The sequence below is a fragment of the Aythya fuligula genome, chromosome 2, assembly GCF_009819795.1.
Source record: "Aythya fuligula isolate bAytFul2 chromosome 2, bAytFul2.pri, whole genome shotgun sequence".
In the NCBI taxonomy this organism is placed as follows: domain Eukaryota; kingdom Metazoa; phylum Chordata; class Aves; order Anseriformes; family Anatidae; genus Aythya; species Aythya fuligula.
In genome coordinates this window covers 143,287,607-143,301,401 of record NC_045560.1, presented here as the reverse complement: position 1 = coordinate 143,301,401, position 13,795 = coordinate 143,287,607, and the positions used below count along the sequence as shown (strand labels likewise).

At 31.9% G+C, this 13,795-nt stretch overlaps 1 protein-coding gene across 1 annotated transcript in view; it reads left to right on the top strand.

The window, feature by feature from the left end:
- The window catches only part of CSMD3 (CUB and Sushi multiple domains 3), a 681,859-nt gene that overhangs the window by 272,671 nt on the left and 395,393 nt on the right, over positions 1–13,795 (top strand). The window contains exons 8-9 of the mRNA XM_032181613.1: positions 1,093–1,170; positions 6,214–6,301. Of these exons, the coding sequence (XP_032037504.1) occupies positions 1,093–1,170; positions 6,214–6,301 (166 nt within the window). The remainder of the gene's footprint in view (positions 1–1,092; positions 1,171–6,213; positions 6,302–13,795) is intronic.

Here is a 13,795-nt window from a genome sequence, read left to right as displayed (position 1 = left end):
TTGTATGTTTGGTTAAATAATGTGATTTTTTTTTTCCTATTAATGAAAGGTTTCTGTTTTTATGTGAAAAATAATTTAAAACGAATAATAAAATCTGTATATATCCTGAATAAAAATTTTTTTTTGGTACTAAAGCTAGGGACATAGCTAAGGTAGATTTGAAAAGAACTAGTGGAGACACTTCAACGTGGGGTGGATATGAGTGTCTGTAGATCTTGAGAATGTATGCTACTTTTAGAAGGATTTTTTTGTGAGCTGTAACAGTGTTTCTTTGTCTATTTTTTTAACGAAATGTAATACTGATTTTTAATATAATTTTTGAACTATGAAGTTACAGGCAAATATGTTGATAAAAATATGTTATTTCTACTGCTAACTAAACCTTTTCAGAATATATGCAGAAAGTAGTATAAATCCTCTATTGCTTGCACACTGATGGAATTTAGATTTGGGAAAATATTTTGATTCTAGTGTGCTTTCAATAAGATGTTGTGGATGACACTGTTTCCTCTTAAATACTCAGTTACTGGAAATAAAATAAAATAAAATAAAATTTCCCCCCAAATTCAGCTATTTCAAAAATTTTAGAGTTTCTTTATTTTTAAAGGTTGCTGACTTCTTTTGGCAAGTATTCTTTATAGTATTTATTTTATTTTATTTTTGATGTCAAGGAGATAAGTACTAGTGTTTCTGTATACAGTAGAAACACCACATAAGAGTCAACAGTTTTCAAGCAACATATCTAACTTTTTTTTTTATTATTTATTTCCCAGGTTCCATAAATATGTGACAATGTTTTACATTTATAATAGTGCATGGAAATAAATACTTTTGGCCTTCATTTTATTTTCAGTTATGCAGGAGAAATAATTAGTTACAGATTTTACTTCTGTCCTTTGTTAGGCACACAAATTGGTCTCCAATTTGTTTTAGTAAATTGTTTTCCACAATAGGTACAAAATATGAGCTTGCTAGGTAGCTGGTACTCTAATTTGTATATAGTTTCATGATTAAATTTATCAAATGAAATGAAATATTTTAGACTGTATTGCCTGATATGTGTTTTTGTTTGTTTGTTTGTTTTTTAACTAGTGAAAAAGGCCATAGATTTTAAATCTAGAGGATTTAAATTGTTTCCAGGGAAAGACAACAGCAACAAGTTTTCTATCTGTGAGTGTACTCCTTTTTTGTTACTTTTTTCTAGTGCAAGAGTGAACTTTGTGCTGTGTTTGTGTGTTTTTGAAATTGTTTATGTATTTCTAAAAGTATAACTAACTTAAATCTGTTCATCCAGTCTGCATGGTGAAATTTTAAATATGGTTCTACTCTAAAGGCAGACTTTCTATAAATCTGGTGTTGTGGAATGATGTTATTTTCTCAGGAATTTCACATTAAAATTAAAGTGTTTATAAAGAAATAAATATTCAGCCTCCCAGTTGTCAGCTGAAATCTTAGCTGAGATCAGGAGATACGTTATTTTAATTGAAAGCTTGTACTAATAGGAAAAGGCTATGCAAGCCAAAGCCCATTCTCATTTACAAACATACAAGCAAATATCTTTTTCAAGCAACACCCTTGAGTTCACTTCCTGAAATCTCTTTTTCTTCATTAACTTTGACATTTTGAACTGATTAACTACCTGTAAGTTTAAAAAATTTGGAGATGCTTAGATGCTTAGTGCTTCAATTGTAATTAAAGAAAGTAGAAACAGAAAGTGCTCAGCATCTTATAGGACTGAGTCCTGATTAACTCATAAGGAGTAGCAAAACCATTTTTGACATAAATTAAACAGCTATGATTTTATATACAATTACCTAAAAGAGGATATATTTTTTTTTTTTCAGAAGAAGGTGCCATTTTTATAGAACTCCTTTTTGGACTAGAACCATGTTTTAAAATGAAGTAATCAGTTAAAGGATGGACTAAATGCTTTAGCATATTAGCATATGTCTGTTTATACTACATATCATTATTCTTCACAGGAGTGGAAGGACTTACTTTTGAGGCTCCTTATGCTGGGCACATTTAAACTTTTTTTTTTTTTTCCCCAGGGAGATTGATTCAGAGTCCAAAATTTAGTAGGGGCACACTGGCATATTTTTAAAGTATTTTTCAGTTTTGGATTTTAAACTGTCAGACTTTTTATATATATATATATAAAGCTGTCTTCAAGCAGAGCAAGATCTTTTCTTAAGTTAGAAAAACAAAGCAAAATATACTTCTGTTCAGCTTTATAATGTAGCTTATTGCCACATTCAACTTTTCTGTAAACTGCATCATCTAAACAGTTCTGAAAGACATTTCTGTTTTATTTAAAACTAATGTATTGAGATACTTAAGAACAAGTGTTCCTTTGATATATATATATCGTGTGACTGCAAAGTAGAGTGATTACACAACAAGAAATAACAGCAAAATAAATAGTGTTTATATAACTAAAGTCTCTTGACAGAGTCCATTTGTGCTTTCATAGTTACAAATTAGAAAGTAGTAAAATGGCTGATAAAACAGATTGTTTCTCTATACATGTTTTATGCAAAGCATTAACTATTCCATTATATAAGCATTAATAAGGATTGCATATTTATAGTAAAGTACCAGACATTTGTGATATTTAAAAGTCATTGTAATGAAATTAATTATTAAAGTTATTAATAAATATTTTAAATAAACTGTATATCATTTAATGTTATGATAGTCTATGTAAAACTGAAAACTTCTATATCCTGGCTTATTTGTTACACAGAGTAGATTACTTACATGAATCAATAACAAGCAAAGGTGAAAACCTTGTTGATTTGTACCTTTAGTGAATCATAATCTGGTCATAAAAAGATAACCTAGATTTTATATTGTAGTCTATCATTTGGTTAGCTAGTCACCGTAGTTGGTGAAATTGAAGAGAAAGCACTTCATGAAAAGCCTATGTATTTAGCTTTTGATTTAGATAAAATTCCCAGTGTGACCTCAGCTGGATCTCTATTTGCATTACAGTGACAGGTAGAGTCTTTAAAAAAAAGGATGATGGTCATTCAGCTGTTAGTGGAACTAAGATACGCATAATTGAATACCTATTTTACAGTAGTAAAATTATTTGTATTATAAAAGTCTTTAGAAATCATCTAACATTTCTCATGTGTATGTCTTTTCCTATTTTTTAATGTACCGGTTATCTAACATACCATGTAATTATCTTCATTTAGAAATTATTTTTAAAAGATAGTCCCTAATCCTGCAAACATTTATGCATATGCTTAGTTGAAATGCTTATTGTTATCAAGTTTACCCTGTAAGAACAAAAGCATGACATCAGCATAGTTGATTGGCACATATTGAAGCCAGAATGGTAGCTTCTGATATAATGATATATTTTGAAATAAGTATGCATGAATTTCATTTTGCATTAAAAACATAAAAAAGGTCAATCTAAATTAGAACTCTGAGATTTCTTGCTCTCAGTTTCATGATCAGACCATGAATGAATGCTTTTCTGCCTTTAACTTTAAATGAAAAGAAAACCTAAAACTGCTAACTCTCACATGAATATCTGGAGTGTAAGTACATAGATAGGTAGGTAGATATATAGACAGATAGATAAAGAGGTAGTCTTGGGGAGCTATTTGAGAAGTGGATTACAGTAGACTGAAAAATCAAGCATTATGTCTGGAAACATTAACTTGAATACAAACTTTCAAAATTTAAGTTGTACATATTTTTTGTAAAGTACTGAACAGAAATCAGAATGGATTTGCATTTGGCCTTAAATGCATTACTGATTTGGGACCAAATGTGATGGAGAAATCATTTTTATGACTTCTACATAGAACCTTCTTCTGGATTGCTACTGTCATATATGTTGTTTTATTTTTTTATTTATTTATTTTTACTGTAAGTATTTTATTGATTTTCTTTAAATAACACTTTAGGTTTTTAAGAATATGAATAAATATAAAAGTTATATTTTTTAAATCAATTTCATAGAGTATTTTAAAGAATAAGTCTTTATATTTAAGATGTCAGAAAACAGTATGGTTTCTCAAGTTGCCATTTTTGGTAGAAATTGTAGAATATAATAATTCTCGTGCTGTAAAATCCAATAGATTATTTTTTTAAAATATTTATATTTACTGTGTTACCTAAGAGAGGTAAATGTATTGTATAAAAATAAAACTACTTTAAATATTAGAACTTGAATACTGATAAACGTAAATAGTTGTTTAATATGGTAATTTTACTTTGTTTATAGTAAAAAAAAAAATAATATATGTAAATCTGTATGCTATGATATAGTCCCAAAACAGTAATTAAAAAATAATAAAATCTTTATTATTATTATTATCCAACATCATGAGTAAGTTTCTAGCTACATATTTAACATATGTTTAATGTTAGGATAGTTAACGGACAGTCACAAAACCAAGAAGGTATCTTTTTCCCTATTTGTTGTCAGACATAATTCCTCTACCTTCCTGCATTGTGGAAAATTGCTCAGTGAATTCTATCTACCTCAAGTTTTAAGGTTCTGTCTATGTTTAACTGGCTGGTTGTGATGTTTCTGAATTTCTCAGGCTTTGAAACTGTTTAAATGAATGGACATTTCTAAGATAATTAATTCAAAATAGTTGCCTAGCAAGTTCTTCATAGATGGCTTTGTGGAATGCAGTTTAAGGAATCATTAGATTACATACAATTTTTAATATACAGTTGTTAGAAATACATGCATTCCAACAGTAGTGGGAACTTGTTTTTATGTCCATGCTTTTATCTACAATACTGGGGGAGAAATGATGGAAAGTAATATGGCTCTGAGGAAGAGCCCTGCTAATCCGAAGTTCCCTAACATAGTGATGCAGATGAACAGGGGTTGCATTTATTTGCTATTAAAACCAATTTGGTAGAGCTCTGCTGGGGCAGAAGTCTGTGATCCCAGTTGACAAGGACTGAGCTTGGCAGTTTTTGACTAGAGAAGAGTGCTAACTTGACACATTTTCCTTTCAATCCTCTACAACATTTTTATTTGGCCTTTGCCTTCCTCTGAGGTATTGAGCCAATTCTTCCATTTGTGTATGTGTAAGACAACAAATTTCAGGGAAGGGAAGGCCCCCAGATATTTCTGAATGTTACTGGCCATCATGAAAAGCTTAGGTTTAATGCACAGCCTTTAGAAGTATAGTTAGAAACTACATTTTTTACAATATGAAAATAAGCCTAGTTATGCAAACCTTTTCTTATAAGGAAAGTTATGATACTAATATTAATAAATTAATATTAATAAACTCATATTGCGAATCCATTGGAGTAATTCTCTAGAAAGAGAGATGAATCCAACAAGCAATCTCTTAGTATAAATCCCTTGGTTTCTTGTCAACTTGAATTGCTGAAAAGAATATTCTTCTATTGGGTCATGATTTTACCAAATAAAAACAGACTAATCTGTGCTACTTTTTGAAGAATGTAATTATTTTGGCCTGAAACTTATTTTTGCAATATATACTTTACAAATCTATAGAAATTATGGGAAAGTGCATGATGCGTTAAACCAGAACAAACAAACAAACAAACAAAAGCAAAACACAAAGCAAAAACAAACGAAGAGGGAGCAATATAATGGGGGTAAATGGTTACATACAAATTTCTGGAAAAACATATTGAAAGATTCACAGGAAGTTTCTCTCTGAAGATCTGTTTTAGTTTATTGTAAGATAAATGTATGCAAATCAAACTGGCATTCTGGGGGTATCTGCATTTTTAATTAAGGATGATTCTGTCAGGATGAGCCTACCCATTCAAGTTCAAGGAGAAAAGGTCAGCTCTCAGTGGAGATGACATTTATTAAACTATGTTCAGAGTAAAATGTTACAGCCTTGATGAACACTCTTTTATATGTGAATGTTTGTAAAGGAATAGCAGTAATATTTACATATGGGTTCAGTAGTATTACAAGCAAACAAAATAGCTGAGTAGTACAATTTATAGAAAACTCATTATTATTTTTAAACATACAGGAATACATGCTTTGCTTGAGATAGAGAGGAATGTTATGTACTGAAATTAGATATTATGTAGATGTTCATATTCTGTAGAAAATCTGTTTTAAATGATAAAAGGTATAGATATACTTTTTCATGTTTGTTAATTGCTTAAATATGCATTTCCTAAAAACAGTATTATTTTGTTTGTTTGTTTGTTTGTTTGTTTTGTTTTGTTTTACAGTAAATGAGGGAGGTATTAAACAGGCATCCAATTTGTGTCCAGATCCTGGAGAACCTGAGAATGGAAAACGGATAGGCTCAGACTTCAGGTAAAATATAAAACCTACCATTGTATCATTTTTCTAATACTTAACTTGCTGAAAATGTCTTGGAAAATTCATTTTTGTTGTTGAGCTGTTCTTTCAAAACTAAACTTCTCAGTAAAAACTGAAATGGAATTCTATATGAAATTACATGGTGCAATATAAACTTTTCTTCGTATGCAAAGAACATAAAATACATAATGTACTTGTACTGTACATAAGTGTACAAGTGATGCTGCGTATCATCTCTGATGATCTGGGAAAAAAACTATTGAAGGCAATTTAAAATAATTTTCTCATGTAAATACTGTGTTGTACAAATACTGACATACACATGTAACTGAAGGTCTTTGTGAAGGACATAAGGGGATGTTAAAAAAAAAAAAAAGAATGCAACACACACACACAGAACCACAATAAAAACTTGCAGAAGATGTTTCAGATGTTATTATATAAAATCTTTATTAGAATCTAATGGACAATATTGTATTTTCTGCAGTATATTTTCCATGACCCCAAATGTTTGATACATGCAGGTGTAAACTTTCATAGTAGTCCTCAGAATGGTGTAGCATTTTTAATACAGACTTTTAATGCTAGCTCTTTGTTGCATGCCGAATTAATAGTGAGTAATAGTGCTATAAAAATAAAAAATAGAACTATGTAATAGAATTGTATTTTGTTTCTATCAAATGCTTTAAATTTCATTCCTAGCTGGCTTTATAGAACATTTCTAAAAGGGCTCCAAAGAATCATACACTGCCAGTGATCTGTTTTATGTTTTGAATTAATTTTAATCTCTTAGCTATCTAAGTTTCCAAATTGTTTTCTTTGTTTTAATTTGATTGTTGAACATCGTAGTGGGTTTATGTGGCAAGGTTTTGGTCTCATCATACACTAAAAAGGATTAAACATACATATTTTATACTTAATAATAGTCAAATTTTGTACTGTATTAAGAGAATGAATCTTGGGCTATGTTCTTGCTTTGTGTTGTATATTAATGTGATTTTTCTATAATTTTTATAAATCTCAAACAGCTAAGTGGGGAAGGAGAAAAGAAAGAAATAAGGAGAAAGGAGATTTATCATTTTAAAATTAATTGGTTTTATTACATTCAGTTTTGTTCTAAAGATGTATTTTCCATATTGCTCTTTTTAGGTACATCAAGGGAGGCTGTAGCGAGGTGGGGGTTGGCCTGTTCTCCCACGTGCCTGGTGACAGGACGAGGGGGAATGGGCTTAAGTTGAGCCAGGGGAGTTTTAGGTTAGATGTTAGGAAGAACTTCTTCACTGAAAGGGTTGTGAGGCACTGGAACAGGCTGCCCAGGGAAGTGGTGGAGTCACCATCCCTGGAAGTCTTCAAAAGACGTTTAGATGTAGAGCTTAGGGATATGGTTTAGTGGAGGGCTGTTAGCGTTAGGTTGGAGGTTGGACTCGATGACCTTGAGGTCTCTTCCAACCTAGAAAATTCTGTGAAATTCTGTGAAATCTGTGAAATATAATATACAGGACAGTTCCTAATGCTTGAAGATAGTGAGTGTTAGAGGAATCTGGTAGATGACCAAAAATTTTAAAAATTTGTGTTACTTCATTCTTTTATGTAACTTGTACTTTTTTATTTTTTTTTATCTGTTTTGCTTTTACTTTTCTCCCTACAATCAAGCTGAATATAGAATTGACAATGACAACCCAAGTGAATGTGCTAGCTGGCAGTCAGTTATTATGGTCTCTCTTGTTCTCTAGTTTTGAAAACAGAAAAAGCTCAGCACGCATCAGAGAAAGCTTTATAAGTAATTTTACATGAAATGTAATTTCTGACATTACCTGACAAAAAATGATTTCTCAGTATTTTAAAAGAAATAAAAATAATAAAAATAATAGTGTTTTCCTATTTTGCAAATGGCCACTTAAAGACCTACCTGAATGAAATTCTAGTTAAACTTTTGTGAAGTACTTTTTGTGTACCTCAGAGGTGATGGTGGTCATCTTGCCTTCATTTTTCTTTTTAGGGCCAACGGTTAGGAGATAATTAAACTTGTTTTTTTTTTTTTTTGTTCCCACTACACACTGTGTTGATGTGACTGTCAAATTTTCCTGTTTCAAATGAATTTGTAAGAAAAGTGAAAGGAGAAGGCATTCAAACTATCTAACAACAGAATAAAAGATATATTGGTTGATACTGGTGGTAGGGTGATGATCAGACCAAATAATCTTGGAGGTCTTTTCCAACCTTAATGATTCCATGATTCTATGATCTTACACGTAAGAGAGAAATAGTTATTTCCTGTCTAAGGCTTGTTAAACGTCTTATGAATGTGAATGGTGAAATTTGTACTTGTAAAGAACAGGACTAGTGAATGTTAGAAATATCTCATATTTCATATGAGATATTCCTATGTCACATATCTCACTTCTCTTTAGTTTTCTTCAAATGTGAAGGTATAGATTTGGAAGAATTTTAGTGCAATTTCACTCCTGTTCTGATTAAAAACACTGCCTTCTCAGCGCATTCACATGTTCTTACAGACTTAGAAAATATAAAACGCAGGCTCTAAGACAAGCTGCAGCATTTCATGACGTCGTTTGGGACCTAACATTCCATGTTCACTGTTTCTATTTTTTTTTTCTTCGAACGTGAAAATCCCAATGGCTATATTTTAGTAAAGCTTTAAAAGTTTTAAATTTAAAACTTTGTCTCTGATACTAGGTGGCTCTTTGAGCATCTACAGGACTTTAAAGATTTAAAAAAAAAAAAAAAAAAAAAAGAAAGAAAAGACAATGAGACTTGCTAATAGCTACCAGCATTTCCTGTACTGAAAAAAAATATATGTTTTGCCTCAAAAAGAAAACTTCAAAAAAACTTGCTTAGAAATGTAAATGTAGAAGTGTTCATTCTGCTAGAATTTCCAGTTACTGGTTTTATGATACCTGTCATTCAGTAAAATAAACATTTTTTCCATGGGTAAAATTTTAGAATCAATGCCACTATTGGAAAATCTAAAAAAGATGTAATAGATTAAGATGTAATAAATTTCACTTAATCTTATTTTTGTTTGTTTGTTTTTAATTTGGGGGGGTTTGTTTGTTTTAATTTGGGATTTTTTTTGTTTTTTCTCTCTGTTTCTAGTGGAAGTCACATAGTCAAAGTGAATTGTAGTTGGGCAGGTATTTTATTATGAAGCAAACGTACCTATGTAACATCCCAAAGTTCAGGCTTCATGAAATGAATCAACGAACCTACCTACTAACTCTGTAGTATAGTCCAATTAGGTATTTAAAGATGAGATTCAAATCAAATGTGGATCACAACAGCCCAGTGTGAATGCTCTTAGCCACTAAGATGCTAGTATGGTCTTAAAAATACTGATTCTATTGATAGAAGGAAGTATATGAAGTTTATATTCAAGACAGTTCTTGTCAGTGTCCACTTAGTTTCTTCTTAGTGAATTTTGTAAGTCAAAAAATTAATACAAACAGGCTGCTCTTACCAGGTAGAGCACCTTAGAGGCTTGTAAGCAGCCACACACTCAGGATAGTAAGGTTTCTGCCAAGATACAGCCTACATCTTCTGCTGAGTAAGATCTGACTTTGCAAAGACATTTGGTCTTCATTAAACCTTGCTCACCACCATATTCTACAATGTCTGTTATAAATCACCCAGCTAATAAAACCAAACAAAATTTACATGAAAAATCTAAATTCAAAACCCAGAATATATATCATTTCTCGCTACAGCTGAGCTTGAGCTTTTGAATCCTCACATAATTGTTTTTGTTCAATAATAAAGAATATATCAAATAATGGAAAAATAATCTAAAATTAGTTGTTTTTTTTCTACACAAATGCCAGCTTTGCCAATAATAACATTCAATGGGAACTTCATATGAAGTTCAAAATTTTAAAGCTTATCTTTCACATCCTTCCTTTACAGCTTCTATACCTTCAATTTAGGCTTTTCCTTACTGCATTTACTTTGCCTTCTCTAAAGATTCTTCAAAAAATAGATATGAAATGGAAGTGTGGTTTTTGTTTTTTTTCAAATTCATATAGCTATCTATTTTTTTATTTTTTTTTTGCTATGTGCAAAACTTTTTTTTGCTATACTATTTCGCTATACTTTTATAGTATGCTATAGTATTTTGCTATAGTATGCTATAGTATTTTTCTATACTTTTTCCTAATGAAAATTATTATTATTTTTAATGTCAATCTTCTTTTGTTCTTCTATAAATATAAATTTGCAGATGAAGTTGCTGAGAGACATGGGACAAGGATGCATTTTTTAAGCTAGGAACAGTATCTCATAGATGCCAAGGGTTTATAAGGGTTCAAACTAAACTGAACAGCTTGAGTGAAATATTGATTGTATTTGTCCTTGAGAGGGCATCTACTCCAACCTCCTGCCTAAAGCAGGACTAATGCCAACACTAAATCAGATCATCTGTGGCTTTGTTTAACCACTCCTATAAACTCCCAAGAATGGAGATTTCACAACAGTCTGGGTAAACTGTTCCAGTTCTGACCTGCTTTCCTGGTTTCCTGTAATGTAGCACCTGAATCTCCAAAACTGACTATTCACTGCTACATTAAAAGAAGTTTGGCTTCATCATCTTTGTAAATGTTCTTGAAGTAATGATGGTCTGCTATTAGCAGGTAGCTTAGTCTTTTTCAGACTAATTAAGCCAAGTTCAACGTTTCACTGTAGGTGCTCTAGGCCTACAGTTAACTCCTCTGACACCTTTGGAGTTTTTATCAATAACCTGTCTGAAATTGAAGACCAGATACTGGGCTTAATATTGCAGAGGCTGTCTCACCAGCTAAGTAATAATTTCTCTTGATCTGCTGCCCCCACTTTGTCTGATGTAGTTGAGTATGTAGTTTGAGTATGTAGGTGGCCAGTAATGGTGGCCAACTGAATATGACGCTATTGATTCCTATCGTTGGAGCACAGCTGCTAGGCCAATTTTCAGAGAATCTATTCAGTGCAGACTTCCTCAGCTTCCAAAAGATAATGCTGTAAAAGTTAGTGTTAAAAGCCTTGCTGTGGCTGAGCACTATTACATCTACCACTTTTCTCTGGTCTATGTAGCCAGTCATTTTGCCATAGAAGACAATCAAGTTGATCAAGTATGATTCACCTTTGGTAATTCTGTGTAACTGCTCTTTATTGCCTGCTTTCCTAGAAAATACACACTTTCCAGGGATTGAGATGAAGTTCCTAGCTTCTCCTTGCCTTTGTTAAAAATTCACGTGGTGTTAGCCTTTCTGCAGCCAACAAGAATTTGTCTTCATCACCATGAGCTTGCATAGATGATGCCAGCCTTGCATAGCATCAACCAGCTTTTTAAGCATCCTGTGGTGAATACTATCTGGTCCTATGTTTTTGAATATATCCATCTTCTTTTACCTGACATTGTATGTGTCTCCTCTTTCCAAATTGTGACATTGCTTCAGAAAAGGCATTGAGTACTTCTGCCATTTCCACATTATATTCCAACATCACAGGGTTTCCTCAGCAATTTGTTAAAGGATCCATATAGCACATGAACTTCCTTTTGTGACTAATATACCAACAGAACCTCATATGGTAGTGATCAGAAGATGAACTATATATGTGTCTTTTTCTCTAAGCATGCACTTCACTTATCATCCCTGTCAGTGTCAGCAATACTAGACTAGATCAACAAAGTTTTGTGCAGTATCGTTGATTTGTGTTCATAATTTCTGAATATAATTTATAATTACATTTAAACCTCTTAGTTCATTGGCTGCATCTTATTTTTTTGGCTGGGAAGATATAATGTACTTTTGAAACTTGTTGAAGATTTTCTGCTGTTTTTGATATTTTTTGTTATTTTAGCAGTGCACATCTGTATTGTATATAATGATGAATAACTCCATAGCTTTATCACACTTCAGTTCTCTTCAGATTTATAAGCTTTACACACACTTTAAAGAGGTTTGGTCTGGCAAGCAATTTGGATAAAATGTAAGCCAGGGCATGAAACTGCCCTTAATTGTGCCCACTATTTTTGGTTATTTGTTCTCTCTCTCTGTTTTAGACTAAGCTTTCTCTAAAACAATACCTGTATGCAGTTTAGGGGTAGACTAGCCAAGGGACAAGTCTCCAAAAAAGAGCTTGCATGATCTGTTTTTTTTTTTTTCTTTCTCAATAATTTGCAGTTCTCTAACATTCTAGCAGGCTCCCACATGTCTTCATGCAATACTTCCAGACATGCAATAGATACATCAGATAGATACATCACTTTCATCCTGCCAGGAATCCCTTTTTCGTGTACAACAAATTCCTCAAACTATTTCAGATTCCTTCAAAAAACAAAACAACTCTGCAATTCTGTGAAACAAACAAACAAACAAACCTACCAAACAACCCCCCACAAGTATACAAAAACAAACAAACAAACAAACAACAACAAAAAAAAACCCTGAAATTACTGCTATGTCTTTAAAGTTTTAAGTCACCACACCAGACCCCAGATCAAACCAATGACCATCTGTTCTTGAGAGAGCTAACTCAAAGGAATGTAGATGTAAGCCTATCTACTTAATTTTGCCTTAGAACTAATAATTTCTTCATGGAAATCTGGATGTCCTTTTTTTGAATCCGCATTGTATTTACTACTGTTTATCTACTGAAGCCTTGGGAATGACACTATCCTTATGTACTGTCAAACTCAATAATCAAGCTTTTCTTTTAGAGAAAGATGAATTTAAAATTGAATTCTTGCATGCCAGGAATGAAAGCTATTGAAGCTTTACAATTTACAGAAACAAGAAGGATCTCTTCTACCAGACAACTTTTAAGGCATTAATGATTTGTTGTTGTTGTTTGTTTTTTATTTTCCATTTTTGAAAGAGTGTATAGGTAAATAATGCCAGAAAAACATTCATAAATGTTAATCTTGTCTAGGCTTTTAATGCTTCCCTAGAGACCCATTTTCTTGGCATTTTCTTAACAAGCTCACAATAGTCCATGTGCTGGCCTTTACGGATGCCATTTTTATTCTCCTGCAAGTCCAGAAGAATTATATACTGAGCGTAAATTTATTGCATGATTTTTTTTCCTGTCTTTTTTTTTTTTTGACTTTTCAGAAAGGAAGTGTTTATTTGATTTTTAATATTCTTGTCTTTTTAAGTTGATCTGCTATAGAAACTGGTCTCTGGTACTTCCATTTTCTTTCCTAGATCAGTGTTTTATCATCTACCCATCTCTCTGTCATTATTAGTTCTCACTCACATAACACACACATTATTGGGTTTGTACATTTTCTGCTTTAAATGGGTTTATGTGTCTAGCACGCTTACAGTCATATACTATCAATTATCAGTTTAATATCAAAACTGATTTGGGCAAGTTAAGGGTCCTAGGTAATGTATTGTTTATATCTGGGGAGGTGATAAAAATACCTGCTAGGTTTATAAAATCTTCATAATCATTTCAACTTGCTGGAATTTTCAGTATCTTCAGTTCAATTTG